This window comes from Megascapheus bottae, chromosome 29 (assembly GCF_031878675.1).
Source record: "Megascapheus bottae isolate mThoBot1 chromosome 29, mThoBot2.hap1, whole genome shotgun sequence".
NCBI classification, from domain to species: domain Eukaryota; kingdom Metazoa; phylum Chordata; class Mammalia; order Rodentia; family Geomyidae; genus Megascapheus; species Megascapheus bottae.
Window position 1 is genome coordinate 9,710,009 of NC_143537.1, and position 22,097 is coordinate 9,732,105.

Below are 22,097 nucleotides of genomic sequence, written 5' to 3' on the forward strand. Positions count from 1 at the left end.
CTGAGGGTATTTTGGGGTCTTTTCTGTGCATTCTCTGCCCGACAGCCAATTCCTGGTGAATCCATCAGGCTCTTTCAGAACATAGGATTTTATCTATCACTATCAACCCCACACCTGCCCTCATACTCCACCCCAGACCACCTCATTTCAGTTTGGACTCCATGTACATTGCCTGCCTTTCACTATGACTCTCCTGTAATGCGGGGCTCCACACAGAGGCCAAATTGATGTTGAAAAGGCATAAATCAGATCACATCGTGCCCCCACCGAAACTGTTTCAAAGGCTTCCTGCTGATCAAAGGACAAATCTCGACGTCTTGGCCGACAAAGCCTGGCTCTTGCCCACTCTGACTGGTGTGTGTTGACCACTATTGCCTTCCTCATGGCTTCTGAGCTACAATGGCTTCTTTCACTTCCTCCCACAAGCCAAAGCCATCCCAGGCTTTGAGACCTGGGCACCGGTTGGTTGGCCTGTAGCATTCTTTTATGTGGTTTATTGAGTTTCTGACTGTTCAACCTTCAAGTCTGGGCTTCAACATCACTTAGAATTCATTTTTGTCTATTATCCTATCTAAGGAAATGCACCACGCCAGAAGCTGGTGGCTTACACCTGTAATCCCAGCTATGCAGAAGGCTGAGATCTGAGAGAATCCGAGTTTGAGGTCAGCCTGGATAGAAAAGTCCATGAGAGTCTTATCTCTACCTAACCAATAAAAAGCCATTCATAGAGCTTTTGGCTCGAGTGGTAGAGTGCCAGCCTTGAGTGAAAGAGCTAAGAAACAAAGCTCAGGCCCTGACTTTAAAGCCCAACGCTGGCATAAAAAGAAAAAAAAAAGAAGAAAACAGAAATTCACCACCCTGGGGCCGGGAGTTTGGCCTAGTGGTAGATGTTTGCCTAGCATGCACAAAGACTTAGGTTCGATTCCTCGGTGCCACATACTTAGAAAAAAGAATCCAGAAGTGGTGTTGTGGCTCAAGTGGTAGAGCTCTAGCCTTGAGAAAAACCAAAGAAAGTGCTCAGGCCCTGAGTCTAAGCCCAGGGATGGCAAAAAAAAAAAAGGGGGGGGGGGAATTCACCACCTTGCAAAGCTGCAGTGAGCTACTTGTTGACTGCCCCCCCCAACTCCCATCGGAGTGAGTCTGGCTAAATGTCCCAGCAACCCCTAACCTTGCACTCAATACATAATAGGAAGTGCTGGCGGTTTTCTTGTCCACAGCCCAGCTGGCCTGCCTGTGGCTGGCAGGAACAAACACCCCGGTCCGGGCAGGACTCTGTCCTGTTTTCACAGCCTGCCTTCCCCATCTTGACCCCACACATTCTCCAGGAGGCTTTATTTGGCTGAGCTCCTGGCTAATGATCAATGTCAACTCAGTAATAGGACAGCCAATTTGGTGGCAGATGTTTTCTTGGCAGCACTAGCCACTGGGTCTTCAAGGGGGCCCCTCAGGTCTGGCCTTGAACACCACTGGCCAATGCCAACCCCCTTTAAAGACCTCTCTGTAAATAAACTCAAATAAACACCCTGAGCCTCCATTAACGCCCTTCATCTGATCCTGGGAACAAGTGGGCCTTTTAGACCTAGCTATTGCAGCCTCTAGAAGGGCAGTTAAAACACCCCAACCTGGCCTCAGGCCTCTCCCCTCCAGAGGCCACCAGGCCTGCGCCCGGCCCTACCACCACACACAGCAGGATTTCGGCCTCCTCCTTAAAACTGAGAAGGAGGAAAGTGGCTTTCAAGCAGGCAATTTACCATTCCAGACACAATCTTTCAAAGAGAAACAAAAACTCTCCCTGTCTGAGGCAGACTGCTAAGGCGTGTGTGTAATAAGATGCTAATACAATTTAATGATATTTCGGCTGGAAAACCTGTCCTCAGAGCCTCCTTGTGTCGGGAAGGCCAGACATTCAGAAAACAAGAGCAGCACACTCTTAAACCGCTTGAAACAGGGGGTCAGAGCCCCACTCTTTCCCATCTCTCATTAACTTTAATGCCTTCTTAGGGGCAGTAATTGCAGTTACAAAAAGGATTTTATGCACATAGGGCCCAGGGCTGCCGTCTGCCATCTGAGTCTGCTTCTCCTTCAGGCCTAGGGGGAGCCCAGAGGTGCCTCCCGCCTCCACCATCACTCCCCACCTGCAGTTCCAAGTACCCAGAGGGACCTAGGTCCCCTAGAATATACTGCCCACGTCCATTGTCCATAGCAACTCTACTTATCTACTTTGTCCTTTAGTGTTTCCTTACCCTGCTCTTCATCTCAGAGAGGGCAAAGCTTGGTCCACTTGCTTCCATATCTGGCTTCCCATTGGCATCTGCTGTGTCCTTTGGATCTCTTCTTCAGAGAAGGAAGCTGGCTCTCTGGCCAGGCCTAAAGATGAGAGGTCAAAGGGTAAAGCGGCTTTAGGTGATTTCCAGGTCATTAATAGTAGTAAGAGTGGCTAAGACTCATCAAGTGCTTACCAGAGGCATAGCTTTAGGATTAGGTGAACCCTTCTCTCTGTTTTGGAGAATTGAACCCAGGACCTTACGTGTGGCGGGCAAGCATTCTACCGCTTGCCTATATCCTCAGCCCTGGAACGGGTCTTTTTAACACAATATATCACTTATGACACAAATGGTGGCAAAGGGACTGCGGATTCGCACCTAGGCTGTCACCTTCCCAGGGGGATATTCCATTCCCAAAGGGAGTGTGTGTGTGTGTGTGTTGACAATTTTTAGTGTGGCTTGGGAGTATTTCCAGCTCAAACAGGATTGACGGAGAGGAAACCATTGAGTAGCATGTATCCCCGAACCAACCAACCTACCTACCTTCCTTCCTTCCTAAGTTTTAACCAAGGATGGAACCTGTAAAGGTAAGCAATACAGCCATATAGTAGGGAGTTGTGTGTTAGGAACTCAACAGGCCCAGGGTTTCTCCTCTTAACTCTATTCTGGCTTCCTCTGGTGGACTCTAAACTGTGAAGTCCCAGAACAGCATGTTGCACATGTTGTGAAGTAGAAGTTTCTGACCTGAGTCATGAACAGGAGATAATCACCTCCCTGTTCACTGAAACACCACTTTTAACCAGAACATCCTGCCCATAGACTCAAAAAGATGATGGATGAAGACACTGGCTTCAAGACTCTGAGACACAGCTGGGAACCAGTGTAGCTCATACCTGTGATTCTAGCTACTCAGGAGGTTGAGATCTAAAGATTGCAGTTCAAAGTCAGCCTGGACTGGAAAGTCCTCTTATTTCTGCTTAATTACCAAAAAGACACAAGTTAGAGTGGTGGCTCAAGTGGGTAGAGTATCAACCTTGAGCAAAAACTAAAACAAAACAAAACAAAAAACAGCTAAGGGACAAAGTCTAGTTCCTAAGTTCAAGCCCTTTCTCCCTGCAAAAAAGACTGAGATACATCTGGGGCCTGGGGTATACCAGCCCCCTTCTCCAGTCAATGAGAGGCGGAAGGGAATTCTGACAGCATCTTGGATCAGTGTCACTGGCCATTTTTGCCAGGCAATTTAGAAAAAGGAAAAGCAGGTTGGATGGGAAAACATTCTGGAAACATTTGCTACATTCACAGCCCAAACAACTCTACCCTTAAACACTCTAAAAGTACTGGTAAGACCCTAAGCCAAACAGTTTCAAAACCTACATTCACTGTAAGTTCTCACTGCCTGGGGCCAGGACTTCCCTCTGAGAAGCATTTGCTGTGGAACCAAATGCTTTTCCACTCAAAACAACAGCCAGCAGCACTAGGATAACTCTGAGCGCTCCAGATCAAACAAACATCTTTTTTCCCCCCTCTCTCTTCCCTACCATGCAAACTTTCTCAATAAATTATTCCGCCCACTTCGGATCAAAGCCTGTGTTTGCAGCCTGTGACCTAAAAAGCAAATAGCATCACTTAAACATGAAAGTCTTCCTCCCTGCCTGGGTCAGCTTTATTACTCGTTCCTCCCTCCCAATCCCCCCCCCTTATTCTGTTGTTATTTTTCCTTCTCTGCTTGGTAGATCGCCCTGCGAGTCCCAACCCGCCTGAAGAAGACAGGACAGGAGGGCTGGTGCATTCACTTGGGCCCTAAGGTGAGAAAGGAAATCAGGGAAGGGGAGAAGGCAGCATCTTGGGAGCCCAGGAAACAGGGCCAAGGCCCTGTTGGCAACCTTCTGCCGGCCCTTTTGCCAAATGTCCTACTGGGAATTTTACCAGTGAAGAAGAGAGTCGGTGCTACCCTGGGAGGAGGGGCTAGGAGGTCTTAGCACCTTCCAGGCCAAGAACTTAAAGTCTACAAAACAACTTTGGATGCGGGTATCCTGACACCTAGTCCGGCCTCAAGAGAGCTTAGGGTTCTTCCTTCCAACCAAAGCAATCCTCAGCCCTCGTTCCTTTGGAGGGGGGGGCACAATGCATGCAGACTTGTCCCACAGCAAACTCAGCCTCTGGGTAAGAACTTTGTGCCTCAAGAGGAGCCGGGGCGTGCACAGGCGCAGGAGGCTAGATTTGGAAATCTGCAGAGATCATGGGGTGCCATGGGCACTCCGCATTTAAAAAGAAAAAGCTGGAGCCTGTCCTCCAGCCGTCTCTGCAGCAGCCCCCCCCCCCACGCCCGCAGGCTGCAGTGGCTCTAAGGGATGAGAAGGGGGGCGCGCGCGCCTCCAGCCCGCCCCTGGCGGCGATCGGCGGGATGGCAGGCTGGGGGCGCGCCGGCGTGGTTCGGACCGCGGGAACCGGGAGGAGGAGCCCGAGGAAGAGCCGCGGGGGGCTCCAGCCCGGGCGAAAGGAGGGCGCGCGCGCGAGGCGGTCCGGGCCCCGGGGAGGCGCGCCAGGAGGTGGGTGGGCTTGGCCGCCCCCTGCGCAGGGAAGATCGCGGGAAGCCTGGGGAGAGCGGCGCCGAGGCCCTGGGGGATCGGAGGACCGGGGATGGGGACGGTGCTGGGCCTCTGGAAGGCAGGGCGAAGCCTTGCCCATGCCTGTCTCCGCCGACATCCTCACCCCACGGCAGAACAGCCCACGAGTGGCCAAGGTGGCTCCGGTTCATTCCCGGGCCGGAACCCCGGGATGGGCGGGAAGATACGGCAGGGAGCCACAAGTCAGCACCCCGGAGGGGAGGAGGCGGGCGGGAGCCGCTCCGCAGGCGCAGGCGAGTGGGTGGGAAGGAGGGAAGCGGGGAGGAAGGAGGTGAAGCCGGGAAGAAGCCGCTGCCGGGGGCGGGGCTGGGCCCGGGGATCCGGCGGCGGCCCGGGAGGGGAGGGCAGGGGAGAGGGAGGGAGAGGGAAGGGGGGGAGAACTGCAGCACTGTTCGCTGGGTGGGGGGGCTGCAGTGTCACTCATCTGGGGGTCAGGTGCGCGTGTCCCCTGGCCTCGGGCCCGCCCCTGAACCCCCGCTCCCCACGACCACCCGAGGGAGGGAAGGGTGGGAAGCGGCGGGGAGGAGGCACCGCCGTCCCTCCTCCCACCCCCCCCCCCGAGGGACGCGAACCGGCGGAGTTGGGAGAAGGTAAACAAGGGCCACGCCCCCTGCCGTCGCCCCGCGAGCGCGCACCCGCCGCTCCGGCCCGTTGCCGGTACATTTCCACTCTCTTCCCCCGCCGGACTCCCGCGCAGCCCGGGAGGAGGAGGAGGAGGAGGTGGAGGAGGAGGTGGCGACTGTCCCCCGACCCCAGTCCACCCCTCAGGTGCTGGGACTAAGCAACCCTCCACACTCACCTGGAAAGCTTGTGTGTCCCCCCCCTCCCCGCCGCCTTTCCAAGAGGGGGGAGATTTTTTATTTTATTTTTTTCAAAACCACTCAAAAGCAACCGCCTCTTAATTTGTGCAAAAGCCTCTGAGCCCGGGAGCCGAGCATGCTGCCCCCGCGTGCAGCGCCCGCGTGCGCCCAGCGGGGAGCCTGGGGGCGCAGGGCGCGCAGGGCGGAGGCGGTGACCCCCGCCCCCCTCCCGGAAGGTGTCTGCGAACCGGACTGGTTTTTTTTTTTTTTTTTTTTTTTTGCACGTGAGCCCAACGCGGGGTCATGTGCACCGGCTCAACCCGGTTCGGACGCCCGGACGTGCTGCGTATCAACAAAATGAAACTCGGGGCGACCGGAGAGAGCATGATCGCTTCCCGGGTTCTCGGGAGTCCCCAACCACCCTTCACCCCGCGGGCGACCCCCCACTCCCCCCTCGGCATCTCGACTTCTCCCCCCCACCACCACCACCACATACACACACCCCTCCCGCCCATCTCCCTACACTCCGTACCCCCATCTCTCTCTCTCTCTCTTTCCCCGCCGCCGCCGCAGCCCCCCTTTCCAAACCGGGCCGGAGCCCAACGGGGCAAGTTGCAGCCCTGGCGCGCGCCCCCACCCACCCAAACCCCCGCGCCCCTCTGGCCGATCCGAGGGTGGGGGGGGGCCGCTTTGCCGCAGTCATTAATGAAAAAGAAGGTCGCCAGGCTCACCCTTCCAAAAGTTGTGTCTGCATGCGCCCCTGCTCAGCCTCCCCGCACTGTACTCTTTAAAAACATGACTGACCAACATGCGCAATCTCTCAGCCCTGGGCTTGTGCATCGCCCCCCCACCCCCCGCGCTGGCTTCCTAGAACAGGCAGCCAGCGAGCGAGCGAGCGAGCGGGGAGCGCAGGCTGATCTGTTGCAAACACACACACACACACACACACCCCACCTACCGCCGCGGAGACGTGCCGGGCCCCGCGGCCCAGGGGCTGCTCCTCTCACCTGGCTCCGGCCGTGGCCCTCCCGAGGGGCGCTGCCCTCCGCTACGCGCCGCGGCGGGGGCCGGCGCGGGAAGGATGCTCCCGAAACCAGGAGCTCCTGGGGCCGGCGCGGGAGGGCGGGGGGCGCGCATCCATCCGGGGTCGTGGCGAGGGAGGCGGTGGGGCCCCGCGGCGTCCCCGGCCCCGCGCGCGCCCTTTACTAGGGGGGGGGGGTGGGGGGGGGGAAGGAGAGGAGAGAGAACGAGGGGACGTGTTCAGCCCGCCAGACCCCAAGTGGGTGTCGCTGACGAGTGGGCGCAAAGTAACTCCATGGACGCTACTCACACCCCACCACCACCACCACCACCCCAAAAATTAAAAAAAAAAAATAGCCTCCAACGGCGATGGCCGCGGTCGGCACCATTCACCAACCCCCTGTGTATGTTTCTGTTTCTTTTTAAACCAAGACTTCCTTGTGATCTCTTTTTGAAAAAAAAAAAATGTGTGGGGTGGGGGTGGGGTGGGGGCGGGCAGGAGGAGGGGGAGTAGCCACTTTTTTCTCTTCTTCACTCCCATCTCGGCTCCCGACACCCCCTCCCTCTTATTTCTAGCCGCCCCCCCCACCCTTTCCCAGTTGCTGGTTCCAGGTAGCGCTGCGGGGCCCCCCGGACTCCCCCCCCCTCCCCACCCCGCTCCCCTGCGCCCGGGGCCCGCACTCCGCGTGGACTCCCCGGGGCGCCCCCCCCTCCCGCCCCAGTCCGGCCCGATCGCCCCCCCTCCCCGCACTCCCACCCCGCAGGGCCCGGCCCCGAGCGGGCGGCAGCGCCCCGTGCAAGTCCCATCAGGTCGGCTCACACTCCGCACACTCGCACACGCACACACTCGGCCCGCCCCTCGGCTCACTCACACTTTCGGCTCACACCCCGCCCCCTTCGCACCCCAGACCCCGGGGCGGCGCGCCCCCCCCTCCTCCTCCTCTACCACCTTAAAAAAAAAAAAAAAGAAAACGAAGAAGCCAGCTTATACTTTAAAAAAAAAAAAAGCCTTTTGGCGCCATATTAATGACGTACTTAAAATTTGCCATTTCTCCCTGCGTCAAAAAGACGTTTCTTTCTTTTTTTTTTTTTTCTTTTTTGCAAATAACAGCCTGGAGGCGACACTCGCGGAGGAAGCGAGGGGTTTGCGCCGAGCACCCCGCCCCCCTCCCGGCTGGTGAGGGGTGGGAGGGGGGAGGGGGGTGGGATGGGGGGAGGGAGACCCTGGCCCTCCGCCCTGTTTCGGAATCAGGGGTGTTTTATTTATTTTTTATTTTTTATAAAAAAATCGGAATCGATGAAATCGCTTGGCTTTTTTTTTTTTTTTTTGCAGAGGGACAGAAAGTGAACCCCAAAGTGTTGGCAAGGGGCGCAGGGGAGGGGCGCGCACGGGTCCCGAGGGGTGGGGGGGAAGGGGGCGCGGCTCTGCTTCTCCCACCCCCCCCCCACACCCAACCCCATTCAAATGGAAACTAATGTCTCCAGGGGCGGTGGAAACTTGAAATTGTGGGCGACCTCGTGCACCGGGGGTGGAGGCGGGGGAGCGGGGGGAGGGGGTCCCTGGGCCCTCGGGTTGTCTCCGGGCGCCCAGCGCTGCCCCGCATTTCCGGGGAGGTGGGTGTCGGGGTGGTGGTGGGTGGGGGGGACACGAGGGACGCAGGGATGGATGGCTGCAAGTCCTGGGGTTAACCCCGGGGTAACGAACCCCCTGGCTTCCCACTGAAAGGATGGTGGGGAGGGAGGAGGTGGGCGCTTGGCGGAGAAGCGGGGCGCCCCTCTCCCCCACCCTTCGCCTCCTCTCCTCGCCCCTCCTCCTCCTCCTCCTCCAGCTCCACTTCCCGACTTGACCTTGTGGTGTACAAACAGTGCGCTTGAAAATCCTCGCAGTTTCTGGAAGCTCGAGAGCCCGGGCGGAGAAGGGAGGGCGGGAGAGGGAGGGAGGGCGAGGGAGGGAGGGCGGCCAGCCCGGCCCGTGGTGGTGGCGGCGGGGGGGGGGGTCTGGGTCGCTTCCCGGAGCCCCGGGCCTGCCACACCCACCCCGCCCGCGGTGCCCGCGCCCGGCTCCTCACCTCCTGTCGAGGAAAGGACCCGGGGGCCCGGCCTGGCGGTGGGGAGGTGCAGGGGTTTGCAACCTGCCGCGTCCTCGCTTCCACGGAATATGCCCTCAGGTGGAGGGGAAGTGGGGCGGGGAGTTGGGGAGGACCCGGGAGCCGAGACATTGTTGCTAACTTTTTCTCCCGCCGCCCTCCCGCTTTGCCTGCCCCCCTCCAAGAGGATACAATGGTGGTGGTGGCGGTGGTGGCGGCGGTGGTGGCGGTGGTGGTTTTCTTGCTTTTTTTTTTAAATCTTCAGTTCACCTTTGGCTTTTCAAGCTGCTCAATTCACCCTTTCCCTCTCCAGGACTGAAGGTTGTTTCTTCTTCCTTTACCCAGTGCATGCATTTCCTCTCCCCCCCCACACACACACCTCCCCTTTCCATAGGAAGATAAATATTCAATTTACATAAGCTGACATTTATGGGACAATTAAGAAGATTTCTCCCCCTCCCGCCATGGAGTATTGTGAACACATTTGCTTATAGGAGAAATAAATGGAATAATAAAGTCGTAGGAACAGCTCAAGTCCCCTCCGACAGGGCAGATTGTCTATACAATAAAAGAGGAGATGATGGATGCTGAAGTACTTTTTTTTTTTTTTTTTGGATCGAGAGAGAAATTCGAACTCAGAGGGAAACACCAGGACATCTCTCCTCAGCATTCATTCATGGGGTGCAGAGGAGACTGGTCTGGTAAGAGGAGAGGCTGGCTAACACCTGGCTTTAGTTCTCTCTGTTCAATCCCTAGGGTTTTCCCAGGCCAAGGTCAATGCCTGTGAACAGGTGTTTCATGTGGGAGTGCTTACCAGGTGGTTAAACACCTAGATGCTGCTGCTTTTTCTTCATCTTCCTCCTCCTCCTCCTCCTCTCCTTCCTCCTCCTATTCTTTTTTTTTTTTAATGCCAGTAAGGAGACTTGAGGATTACAGATGTGAGCCACCAGTGCTTGGCCTGAAGACCTGGATTCTAAAGATGATTTGCAATTCAGAATACACATCTCTAGATTGGTATCATCCTTCCATAGCATGGTGGTTGTGTATATATACATATATATATGTATATATATATATTAGAATACACAGTACCCACTAATCTCAGGGATTGACTGGAGAACATTCAATAACCATTAACACATTGCCCAGTTCCTTCCTTTCTTCCTTCCACTTACTTTTGGTGCTGGAAATTGAGCCAATAATTAATAATTTCTAGCTTACCCTTTATGAGGATATATATATATATATATATAAAGGTTCCAGTGTGGGCAGAGGTGGGACAGGAGAAAACAGTGGAAAAGGTGGACATGTTGTCCAAGTTGGGACAACAGGCTCAGCCCCAATCTGGAATGGGGAATGGAGACCTGAGGCATTGGGTCCAGGGGTTCCAGAACTACTCAAGGGACTGAGATCTGAGAATCAAGGTTTAAAGCCAGCTCTGGCAAGAAAATCCACGAGACTCTTGTCTCCAGTTAACCACCACAAAATCCAGAAGTAGAGCTATGGCTCAAGTGATAGAGTGCTAGCCAAACCTGCAGGGACAGCATCCAGGTCCTGAGTTCAACCTCCAGAATCAGCACAGTAAATAAATAAATAAACAATGAAAATATACTGTTTGAAGCTAAGTGTAATAGGGGAAAAATGAGGGAGGAAAGGAAGACATAGTAGAGGGGTACAGATTTCTTTTGGAGGTTGGTACTGGGGCTTGAACTTACACTCTTGCTTGGCCTTTTTCCTTCAAGGCTCTCCTACTTGGGCAACAGCTCCACCTCTAGCTTTTTGCTCATTAATTGCAGATAAGAGTCATAGACATTTTCCTGCTCAGGCTGATCTCAAACTGGGATCCTCTGATCTCAGCCTCCTGAATAGCTAGAATTACAGATATGAGCCCCTGATACCTGGTATAAGCCAGGCCTTCTTCTTTTTTAAAAAATTGCAACATAGAGAAGGGTTACAGGTATATTCACCAGATAGTAGGTGCATTACTTTTCGCACGTTGATACCCCTAAAGCCAGGCCTTCTTAACCCAGACATTCCCTTCCGAAGTCTATGGGTAGAATTCAGGAGGATGGTCTTGATTGTCAATGGGGGGGACGGGGGGAAGAAATCCCAGTTTTATTTTCACTAATTAAAATGTAGTGTGTTCTTCAATTATGAATACAGACAACAAATCAGAGGTGTGAGCTGCACCTGTGACATGGTGGCTGGCAGAAGTCACAGCTATTTTCATGTCACATTACATTGTGACAAATACCTTAAAATATCGTTCCACTCATCACCACTTTAGGATTATGCTGTTACTCTTAGTGAATTAATAAAGAAGCACATATATTACACTTCTTTTTTAAAAAAAAATGAGAGTTGTATTTCAAGATAAGGGGTTTCCCTTATAATCTATGAAGTTGAATTTACGAATTTACAGATTATGGGCTAAGAATATAGCTCGGTGGTACAGTGCATCAAGCCCTACGTTCAGTCTCCAGCACTGATGGATAAAAATTAAACGAAGCCCTGGGTTTGATTCCTTGATACCGCATACCCAGAAAACAGCTCAAGTGGTAGAGCCTTGAGAAAGTCCACGGACAGTGCCAAGCTCCAGGACTGGCAAAAAATAAATAAAATGCAGGTGACTCAGATCTGTAATCATAGCTATTTCCAAGGGCTGAAATCTGAAGATTGTGGTTCAAAGCCAGTCCCAGAAGGAAAGTCTGAGAGACTCATCTCCAATTATATTCCCAAAACTAGATATGGGAACTGTGCCTCAAATGGTAGAACATTAACCTTGAGGGAAAAAAAAAATCTCAGGAACAGCATCCAGGCCCTGAGTTCACACTCCAGCACAAAGACTGGGAATATGGCTCACTGGTGGAGTGCTTGCCTAGCATGCATGAGGCCCTGGCTTTGACAACTCAGTACCACATACACAGAAAAAGCCAGAAGTGGTGCTATGGCTCAAGTTGTGGAATGCTAGCCTTGAGCACAGAGAGGCTCAGGGACAGAGCCCAGCCCTTGATTTTATTTGCCCCAGGACTGGCAAATAATTAAAATAAAATAAAATACACACAAAAAGCCAGGCTCAGGGCTGGGAGTGTGGCCTAGTGGTAGAGTGCTTACCTAGCATGCAGGAAGCCCTGGGTTAGATTCCTCAGTACCACATACACAGAAAAAGCCAAAAGTGGTGCTGTGGCTCAAATAGTAGAGCGCTAGCCTGGAGAAAGCCCAAGAACAGTGCCCAGGCCCTGAGTTCAAGCCCCACGACTGTCACAGAAAAAATAGTGCACACACCAAAGAAAGACTAAGAACCCCAATCTCTACAGGGACTAGCAAGTTCAAAGGTTCTCAGGCAGAAGTGTGCTTACTGTGTAAAAGGAAAAGATTACTTAGCACCTTGTAGAATACTGTCAGGAATTTGGCTTTGGCTAGAATGATATGGAGGATTAATATGAGCAAGGAAATGACATGATCTGACACTGGACTTTACAGGTCACTCAGCTGTGACTCTGAGGACAGATGGAAAGGAGCAGGAAGGACATTTAAGAGAACAGAGCTATGTAAGAGCTAATGTTACAGTGGACCAGGGAAGTAGCTTGGACAAAGCTAGCAATTCTTTATGGTGTGTGTGTGTGTGTGTGTGTGTGTGTGTGTGTGTGTGTGTGTGTGTGTGTCTTGGTATGTGTGTGTTGGTATGTGTGTGTGTGCACGTGCAGGGTATGTATAATAGCCTGAGTATTGTCTCTGAGCTGTTTTGCTCAAGGATGGTGGAGCCACAGCCCCACTTCTGGATTTCTTTCTAGTTAATGTGGAAATAAATCCCACAGACTTTCCTAGCCAGAAAATCCTCAGATCTCAGCTTCTTGAGTAGCTCAGATCACAGGTGTGAGCTACTGGGTGCCATTTTGACAAAATGTACTGATGGAATAAGGAGCAAGAAGTTAAGGAGCATTACAAGAGTTTTACCTTCAGCCAAAAGAAGGATGGGGTTTTCATTAGCTGGTAGGGGGAAATTAGGAAGGAAGAAGTTTAGTGGGGGATAAAACTCTTGTTCCTGATGTTGGTGGCTCACGCTTGTAAATCCTACCTATTTTGGAGGCTGAGAACAGGAGAATCAGCCTTTGAGACCAAGCCCTGTGCAGAAAAATTCACAAGACCCTTTCTCATCCCATAGCTGGACGCAAAGGGATGTGCCTATCATCCTAAATGATGTGAAAGGCTGAGACTGAGAGGATCCCTGTGCCCGTTCACACGGGAAAGTCTGCAAGACGCCATCTCCACCTGTAATATGGCCGTTCCCACCTGTAATACCAGCAATAACTAGAAGCCTACAGAGAGGCAGATTACTGAGCTGGTGAAAAGGGCCCAAGCAGGAAGCCAAACCCCATCCTAAAAATGATGAGTGAAAAATACTGAAGGCATGGCACAGCAGTATGGCACCATTCTCATGCATACACAAAATCCAGGACTAGTGTGTGGTTTTAATGATAGAGTACCTACCTAACAAGCTCAAGGTCCTGAGTTCAAACCCCCCAAGTACAGACAGGTGGGCCAAGGGAGGAAGGAGAGCATCCAGAGAGAAAGGAGGACTATTCTACAAAGCCACAGGATGAAAAAGTCTCAGAAGAGATAAAATGCCCTCTGCCCCAAGCTACTGAGGGGGTCAGATAAAATGAAGACTGAGTGTTGAAACATAGAGGTCACAGTGACCTTGACAAGAGCCATAGAAGGGAGGGGATTAGGCAAACGTTTGCTTGAACTGGGTGCAATGCTAGCAAAGTTGGCCATTGTTACAGCTTGTCCCAAGATGCTGCCTGAGAATGAGATAGCTCTGCATATGCTTGGGATATCTCTGCATCCACTTAGCAATAGGCTAGAGATGGGTAGTCGTGAGGCTGTAGAAGTCCAATTCAAATGAATTCTGCTATTGATTTCCATGTGCTGGCTATCTTTAAGGATGCTACAGATAGTGAGAGAAACACAGCATTCTGCCTTCCAAGCCTTTACAGTCTCACAAACTGTGCTCATAAATGAAATGCACACAGTCAGCCTGAACATCAGTGATGCCAGTGTAATAAATGTTATGATTAAAGCTATAGATTCCAGAGGTAGAGGCAGTGCCGGGTTTGAGTTCTGTCTCTATCATACACCAGCTCTACGACTTTGCATGCTTCATTTAACCTCTCTGTGCTTTGGTTTCCTCCTCTATAAACTAGTATTAAATGATCTCCAACTTCTGGGGTGCTCGCTAAAAATACAGACTTCAGGGCTGGGAGTTTGGCCTATGGTAGAGTGCTCGCCTAGCATGCACAAAGTCCTGAGTTCGATTCTTCTCTACTACATACAAAGAAAAAAGCCGGAAGTGGTGCTGAGGCTCAAGTGGTAGAGCTCTATCCTTAAGAAAGTCCAAGGACAGTGCTCAGGCCCTGAGCTCAATCCCAGGACTGGCAATAAATAAATAAATAAATAAATAAAATACAGACTTCTTCATGGGCAGGCACCCATGGCTCATGCTTGTTATCTCAGCTACTCTGGAGACAGGTATGAGAATGTCAGTTCAAAGCCAGTTCAAAGCTAGTTCAGACAGACAAATCCATAGACCAGTGACGCCATGAGACTCTTATTTCCAATTAAACAAGCAAAAAGGCCATGAAACTCTTATCTCCAATTAACCACCCAAAAAAGCTGAAAGTGAAGTTGTGGCTTAAGTGGTAGAGTGCCAGTGATGAGCAGAAAAGCTAAAGGAGAACATGAGAGTTGGAGTTGGCTCAATGGTAGAATGGTGGCCTACTATGCTAAGGGCCTGGGTTTGATTCCCAGCACTGATGAGAAAGGAAAAACAGAAAAAGCTGGGGGCTGGTGGTTCACTTCTGTAATTAGCTACTCAGGAGGCTGAGATCTAAGGATCATGATTCAAAGCCAACCCAGACATGAAAATTGTGAGACTCTTATCTCAAATTAATCACCAGAAAACTAGAAGTGGCGCAGTGGCTCAAATGGTAGAGCACTAGCCTTGAGCTGAAGAGCTCAGAGACAGCGTCTAGGCCCAGAGCTCAAGCCCCACAACAACAACAAAAAAAAAAAAAAGAAAAAGAAAAAGAAGAAGAAAGAAAGAAGAAAGGAAAAACAATGTAGACTTCTGAGCCTTATCTCCTCGGACTTTTAATAAGCAGGTCTAAAACAAAGCCCAGTGTCGGTGAGGGTTTTGTTTTTATTATTTTATTATTTTATTGTTGATTTGTTTTGTCAGCTTGAACTCAGATTTAGAGCATGAACTCAGGCCCTAGTTAGCTTGAACTCAGGTTTAGAGTATGAACTCAGGCTCTAGGCACCATCTCTGAGCTCTTTTTTCTTTTCTTTTTCCCTCAAGGCTAGTGCTCTACTACTTGAACACACTTCCATCTCCAGCTCTTTAGAGGGTAATTAATTGGAGATAAGAGTCTCATGGACTTTCCTGCCTGATCTGGTTTTGAACCATGATCCTCAGCTCTCCACTGCCCCAGTAGCTAGGATAACAGTTGTGAGGCACCAGTGCCCAGCCCCTAGGGGATCTCAATAAGCAGATCTGAGACAGCACCCATGCTCTATATTTCTAACAAGCACTGGTCATTCTTACCACTTTTGCCCATGAATCATGCTTTGCAAAATGCTCACCATTTGTCTATATGGACTCAGACACCTACATGACAATAGCTGTTTTTCCAGAATCCTTACTGGCGACAAAAATATCTCTTCAAATAATTTGCAATTTATGTCCAGAGGCAGAGGTCCAGCATAAACCTCAAGCTCTTTAATTGAAAGAGAAAAAACATATGATTTGTTCAACATGCATGCATTGAATATGTATTGAATGCCTGTTATGTTTTAAGCAGTATTCAAGTTATTCAAGGGCTGGAGAGACAGAAAATATCCCACTCAATAATTTGTATGACTCATCCAGATAGGCAGGAACCCCAGATGCAACTGGTTCTGTTCACCAGCAGGCAGCCTGCCCCTGTGCCAGGTGAGAAGTCCTTACTGGGTTCCAAGCTGATGTTTACCCCTTTACTGTGTGGGGTTGGTGCTTGTTCAATGAGCTCAGTCATCTGAGATCTTGTTCAAGTGCAGATTCTGATTCATGAAGTCTGGGAATTCTGAAGGGGAACTAATCAAATCTGGACATCTTGCTGATTATGCGCTGATGCCATGTTCTCTTGTCTCCTCTGTTTCTAGCATCCATCTTTCTTCTCCATCTCCACTCAGGGGCATAAAGGAGGACGAAGCCATCGTTCAGTTGGTCATTCAGTAAATGTACCCTGAGTACCTACTAGGTGCCAACAACTGCACAAAGCACAAACATTCAGATTTTGTCAAAACAGCTGTCTCTATCTCCCAGGCTTCTCTGCAGCTAGCTCAGAGGTGATACTGAGCAAACCCACGAGACATTTGGATCATGTGCCAGCCGGGCCACCTGTTCCTTCTCTGACTCTCAGACCTAGCCGGTTGCCCACAGATGGCACAAGGCAGTGAAGATCCCTCCAAATGCCGACCCAGAACCTGGCAGCAGCCAACAAGGCCAGCCAAGTCAGTGGCCTGTCCAACCAGAGTCAAAATGTGACCCGCCCTAGACAAGAGCTACAAAGATCCCCCCGGGCACTGGCTGTGAGTCAAGCTGGGCCGTGTAAGCAAAACCTTTTCACCTTTTCCCAGGGCTTCTGATAAATCAAAGCAAAACTTCCCAATTAGTCTTTCAGAGAGCCTTCCCATGGGCTTAGTCATTACTGGAAGTAACCGGCCCTTCTTAAAACAGCATATAAACACTCATGGAAACAAGGCTCTAATGTTAGAGCAGTGGGTTTCAGGCCCTCTCCTTTCTTCATGGACCTTGGGTCCAATTAGCAAGACAGATCCTTAGCATAGGTAGAATCAATCAAGTAAAACATGCTATTCTAATGCCAGGCACCAGTAAGTACACTTCTCCTACAATCCTACCAACTCAGGAGGCTGAAATCTGAAGATTGTAGCTCAAAGCCAGCCTGGGCAGGAAAGTCCATGAGACTCTTGTCTTCAATTAACTACCCAAAAGCCAGAAATGGAGCTGTGGCTCAAGCAGTACATAGCCTTGAGTAAAAGAAGCTCAGGGACAAGTGACCAGGCACTGAGTTCAAGCCCCAGGAGCTGGTTCGTTTTTTGTGCTGACAAAAAGAAAACAAACAAACAAAAAGATAAAGAAGTCCATTTGTTATTATGTCAACAAAATCCACTTTGGGCTTGGGATATAGTTCAGTAGTAGAGCCTGACATGCACTGGGGTCCTGGGTTCCATCCAGCACCACAAAAACAAAACAGAAAATCAAACAAGTGACTAAACCAACCCCTAGGCTGGGTAAGTTATTCCTTTCTTTATTCCTTTCTTCCTTCCTTCTTTCCTTCCTTCCTTCCTTCTTTCCTTTCTACCTTCCTTCCTTCTCTTGTTTCTTTCCTGGGCCTGGGCTTGAACTCTGGGCATATGCACTGTCTTTGAGCTTCTTTAGTTCAAGCCTAGTGCCCCACCAGTTGAGCCACCCAGCCACTTTCAGACTTTTTTGAGTAGTTAATTGGAGATAAAGAGTCCACTGTGCTGCTTGGGCTAGTTTCAAACTGTGATCCTCAGATCTCTGCCTCCTGAGAAGCTAGGATTACAGGTGTGAGCCACCTGCACTAGGCTAGGTTCATTATGTCTTTGGCTCACAGTTTGGAAGTTCAAGGTCAAGGTGGCAGCATCAGCTTAGCTCTGTTGAGGCCCACATCTGGATGGCATCACAGTGGTAAGAGAATGTGTGAAAGGGGAAGGTCAGGAAGCCCAGAAACAATTTATGAGTCAAGCTCAGGGTTTTCCTTCTGAGGACCCAGATGGCCCAAAGACCTCCCAAGAGGCCCCATCTCCCACATCACTGTAAAGATGGCTGTCTGCCTGGTTCACAGCAGTGTGGTGAGGGATAGAGGACAACCTCCAGGGGTTTCTTTGAGGAGCAGGGAGCTGCTCTTTCTTCAGGAAAATACTTGTGGAGCTGCCCAAGGTGAAGGTGAAAACTGGTAACAACCCTGACTTGGAAGGAGAAGGTAAAAAGATGCAAGTCTATTTCCATAAATTTCATCCAGCCATTCACTGGTGGCTCGTGCCCTGTCATCCTAGCTACTCAGGAGGCCAAGATCTGAAGATTATAGTTCAAAGCCAGCCCAAGAAGGAAAGCCCACAAGACTCTTTTTTTTTTTTTTTGCCAGTCCTGGGCTTGAGCTCAGGGCTTGAGCACTGTCCTTGGACTTTCTCAAGGCTTGAGCTCTACCCCTGGAGCCTCAGCACCACTTCCGGCTTTTTTCTATGTATGTGGTATCAAGGAATTGAACCCGGGTCTTCATGCATGCTAGGCAAGCACTTTAACCACTAGGCCAAACTCCCGGCCGCCCACAAGACTCTTATCTCCAATTAACCACCAAAGAACCAGAAGTGGAGCTTTGACTTATTGGTAAAGCACTAGCCTTGAGTAAAAAAGCTCAGAGACAGTCCTCAAGCCTAGAATTCAAACTTCAAGATCAACACAATCAATCCATCAGTCTCTTCCAGTGAGACCCTCTGACATGGACACAGGAGACCTGTGTTAGAGTGATCATTACAACCCTATTGAAAAGTAAAATCCTGGGGGTAGCTTTGTATGCCTATTGCTAGAGAACTCACTCAATAAAGCATGGTGCAGGTGGAACAAGACAGCCAAGAAAAACGAATCATCTTGTATCTTGGTCAACCTCATGTGAAGAATCCCCTGAGGAAAGTGCTAAGTGACCAGCAAGCTTCTGGATGTCGTTCCATATGACCCCCATTTTTCTGGGATCGTATGGACTACCTACAAGGCTAGATGCAGTGCCGCTTGCCTGTAATCCCTGCTGTTAGGGAGGATTGTGGTTGAGGGACAGGAAACCTTGCAAAGCTTTAGCAAGACTCTCATCTCCATCAATAAACTGGGCACGAAGATACATGCCTGTTTTCTCACTTACATGGGAAGCTAAATAGGAGAATCATGGTCCAGACCATAGCATACACTTGAGACCCTGTCTGAAAAAAAGCGCTGTGGGTCTGACTCAAATAGCACAGCACCAGGCTAGCAAAGAGGAGGTCCTTAGTTCAAACCCCAGTACCCCCAAAACAAACAACATACAAAAAAAAAACCACCCAGAAAAACAACTCTGTCCTGTTTTGTTTTGTTGTAGTGCCGAATACCTAACACATACCTCATGTATACTTAATGGGTGATCTACTATCAAGATACACCCTCCAGCCTGAAAACCAATTTTTTTGTTTATTTTAGGGAGTTGTTTTGTCTTGTCTTGCCAGTCCTGGGGCTTAAACTCAAGGCCTGAGCACTATCCTTGGACTTTCTCAAGGCTAGAGCTCTGCCACTTGAGCCACAGCACTACTTCCAGTTTTTCTACGTGTGTGGTACCGAGGAATCAAATGCAGGTCTTTGTGTATGCTAGGCAAGCACTCTACCACTAGGCCACACTCCTGGCCCCAAGCCAATGTTTTTATCTGAGCACTCATAACAACACCCACATACATGTAATTAGAATGTAGAAAGAAAGAAGAAAAAGACCTGAAGAAATTCTAATGATGGCTGCCCATGTTGGACTAGAGGGAGGGAGATGGGAAGGGGTGGGCAGGGGTTATGGAATTGTCCCTGAATTTGTAGTAGGAGCCCTGAGGATCCCTCAGCTGACTGCCCCATTGGTGCTTAGGACAGAATCGTTGGGGTGGACCAATTTTCTTATCTTCTTGTTGGAAAATCTATTCCAATGCCATCCCCTGAAGGCCTGGGACCAATGCAGTCTTCTTTAGACTGCAAGTCTCTGGGCATGTATGCACATATGTGCATGTGGGAGTGAGGTGGGGGGGGGGCTTGAACTCATGACTTGGGAGCTATATATACATATTTTCCCTTCAAGGTTACTATTCTACCATTTGATCCACAGCTCCACTTCTAGCCTTTTGGTGACTTCACAGACTTTCTTCCATCGCTGGTTTTGAACCCTGATCCTCAGATCTCAGCTTCCTGAGTAGCTAGAATTACCAGCTTCTTACTGAGCTGTTCCCAAGTAGGCAGATTATATCTGCCTGGCGCTGTTCCCCTAGCAAGTTCCACAGATAAAAAAGAAGCTATGCCTTATGGTGGCATTAGGGGTGGGCAGAAAAAACAGCAGAAGGGGGTTGGGCTGTGGGGATGGGTATCCTATTCCCTTACCTTCCTGACCCCCAAAGACCAACAAGTGCTGAGTCCAGTGCTCTAGCTGGCAGGCCTTAAGAGAAGCAGGAATTAAGCTGGGTTGCTGTTGGCTTACGCCTGTAATCCTAGCAACTCAGGAGGCTGAGATCTGAGGATTGTGGTTTGAAGCAAGCCTGGGCAAGGAAGTCTGTGAGATTCTTATCTCTAATAATAATAATAATAATAATAATAGAAGCTGGAAATAGAGCGGTGGCTCAACTGACAGAGCACTGATCTTGAACAACAACAAAAAGCTGAGGAACAGTACCCAGGCCCTGAGTTCAAGCCCCAAGACTGGCACAGAGAGACAGAGAGGGAGAGGTGGAGAGGGAGAGAGAGAGAGAGAGAGAGAGAGAGAGAGAGAGAGAGAGAGAGAGAGAGAGAGAGAGAGAGAGAGGCACAGATATCATCCTTGCAAAAAGCCTCATGGTCCAATGGGGACTTGACATTCTTAGGATAGAAATAAGATGAGGTAGGAGATGAGTCATTGTTGAAATGTCTGCCATAGTCCTTTGTGTGAGTTAGGAGGTTGGGTGGGGGAACCAGGAAGGAGCCACGAATGTGGGGGTAAAGGAGGCATGTGTGTATGTATGTGTGCATTTGTGCATAGCCCCGTGTGTGAGTTGTGTGCCTGTGTGTGCCCACACATGCCTGAGGCAACATCTCTGTGGTATTCACCCAGACAACCTAAAAATAATTTCCATTTAACTTCAGGATTTGTTATTTGAGGCACAAGATGCTGGCCCAGCAGACACTCTCCTGCCCACATTTGATCTAAGATCAACTTTAAGTTGAAGTGAGTCTGCATTATTTACACATACACCGGATGGCTAGTGAGCAAAAGATGGACTGGAGCAGGCTGGATCTGGCTGCAAAGTTCATATATGAATGACCTTTGTGGCCTGGAGCCTATAGCTTGTGCCTAGAATTCTAATTACTCAAGAGGCTAAGATCTGAAGATGGCACTTTGAAGCAGCCCAGGCAGACAAATCCCTGAGACTCTTATCTCCAATTAAATAGCAAAACAAAACAGAAGTGGAAGCTGTGGTTCAAGTGGGAGACTGAAAGCCTGGAGCAAAATAGTTGAGTAAAAGCACAAAAGTCTGAGTTCAAACCCTAGCACAGGCACACACATTCAAAAAAAAAAAAAAAAGTATGGTCTCTTGGATAGCAAGGTTGTGCAGGGTGCATGGGTTGGTGGCATTGATGCTGATGCTGGTGATAAGGAAAAGGACTTGTAGCTGTTAAGGTGACTATTCTGTGTTTTAACCACACACATGTCACAGCACTGGGCAATGAGAAAGGATGTCCATATGGATACATAACACATGTATAATGTAGAGCAAGAAGACTGATAATTCATCATGGACAGAGGCCAACTAGATAACAGACCACCTGTTTGTAAGATAGTAGTTGGCTGAGAAGTGATGATACAATGACCAGATTGAAAGAAAGTTTAAAACTTGCTAGGTATAGCTGGGTGTGGTGGCTCACACCTGAAATCCTATCTACTCAGGAGGCTGAGATCTGAGGATCGTGGTTCAAAGCCAGCCCAGGCACTAAAAAAGTCCATGAGACTCTCATCTCCAATTAATCACCAGAAAAGTGGTGCTGTGGCTCAAGGGGTAGGGCGGTAACCTTGAGCTGAAGAGTTCAGAGACAATGTCCAAGCCCAGAGTTCAAGTCCCATGACCATCCTGTAATCCTAGCTACTCAGGAAGCAGAGTTCTAAGGATCACAGTTTAAATTTAACCCAGGCAGACAAATCTGAGAGAACTTAAAAAAAGAAAAATCTAGGCTGGGAGTTTGGCCTAATGGTAGAGTGCTTGCTGACCATGCATGAAGACCTGGGTTTAATTCCTTCTTGGTATCACATACATAGAAAAGCCAGAACTGATGCTGTGGCTCAAGTGGTAGAGTGCAAGCCTTGCAGAAAACCCAAGGACAGTGCTCAGACCCTGAGTTCAAGCCCTGGGACTGGCAACAAAAAAGAAAGAAAGAAAGAAAGGAAAAGAAAAAGAAAAAGGAAAAAGAAA

At 50.1% G+C, this 22,097-nt stretch overlaps 1 protein-coding gene and 1 long non-coding RNA gene across 8 annotated transcripts in view; both read right to left on the reverse strand.

The window, feature by feature from the left end:
• Window positions 1-9,683, reverse strand: part of Jade2 (jade family PHD finger 2) — a 46,094-nt gene extending 36,411 nt beyond the window's left edge. The window contains exons 1-2 of one of the 7 annotated variants that reach the window (XM_090320902.1): window positions 9,613-9,683; window positions 2,244-2,367 (exon numbers count right to left, since the gene is read on the reverse strand). In XM_090320902.1, coding sequence (XP_090177028.1) covers window positions 2,244-2,291 — 48 coding nt within the window. In that variant the 5' untranslated portion in view covers window positions 2,292-2,367; window positions 9,613-9,683. Of the gene's footprint in view, window positions 1-2,243; window positions 2,368-2,459; window positions 2,685-3,990; window positions 4,045-6,422; window positions 6,635-6,661; window positions 6,916-7,746; window positions 7,917-8,780; window positions 8,860-9,612 lie in introns of those variants that run through there. The other 6 variants (XM_090320901.1, XM_090320903.1, XM_090320906.1 and 3 more) reach the window with 6 other exon arrangements.
• The window catches only part of LOC150044685 (uncharacterized), a 36,213-nt gene continuing 23,799 nt past the window's right edge, over window positions 9,684-22,097 (reverse strand). The window contains exon 5 of the long non-coding RNA XR_016533069.1: window positions 9,684-9,771. This is a non-coding gene — a long non-coding RNA (uncharacterized LOC150044685). The remainder of the gene's footprint in view (window positions 9,772-22,097) is intronic.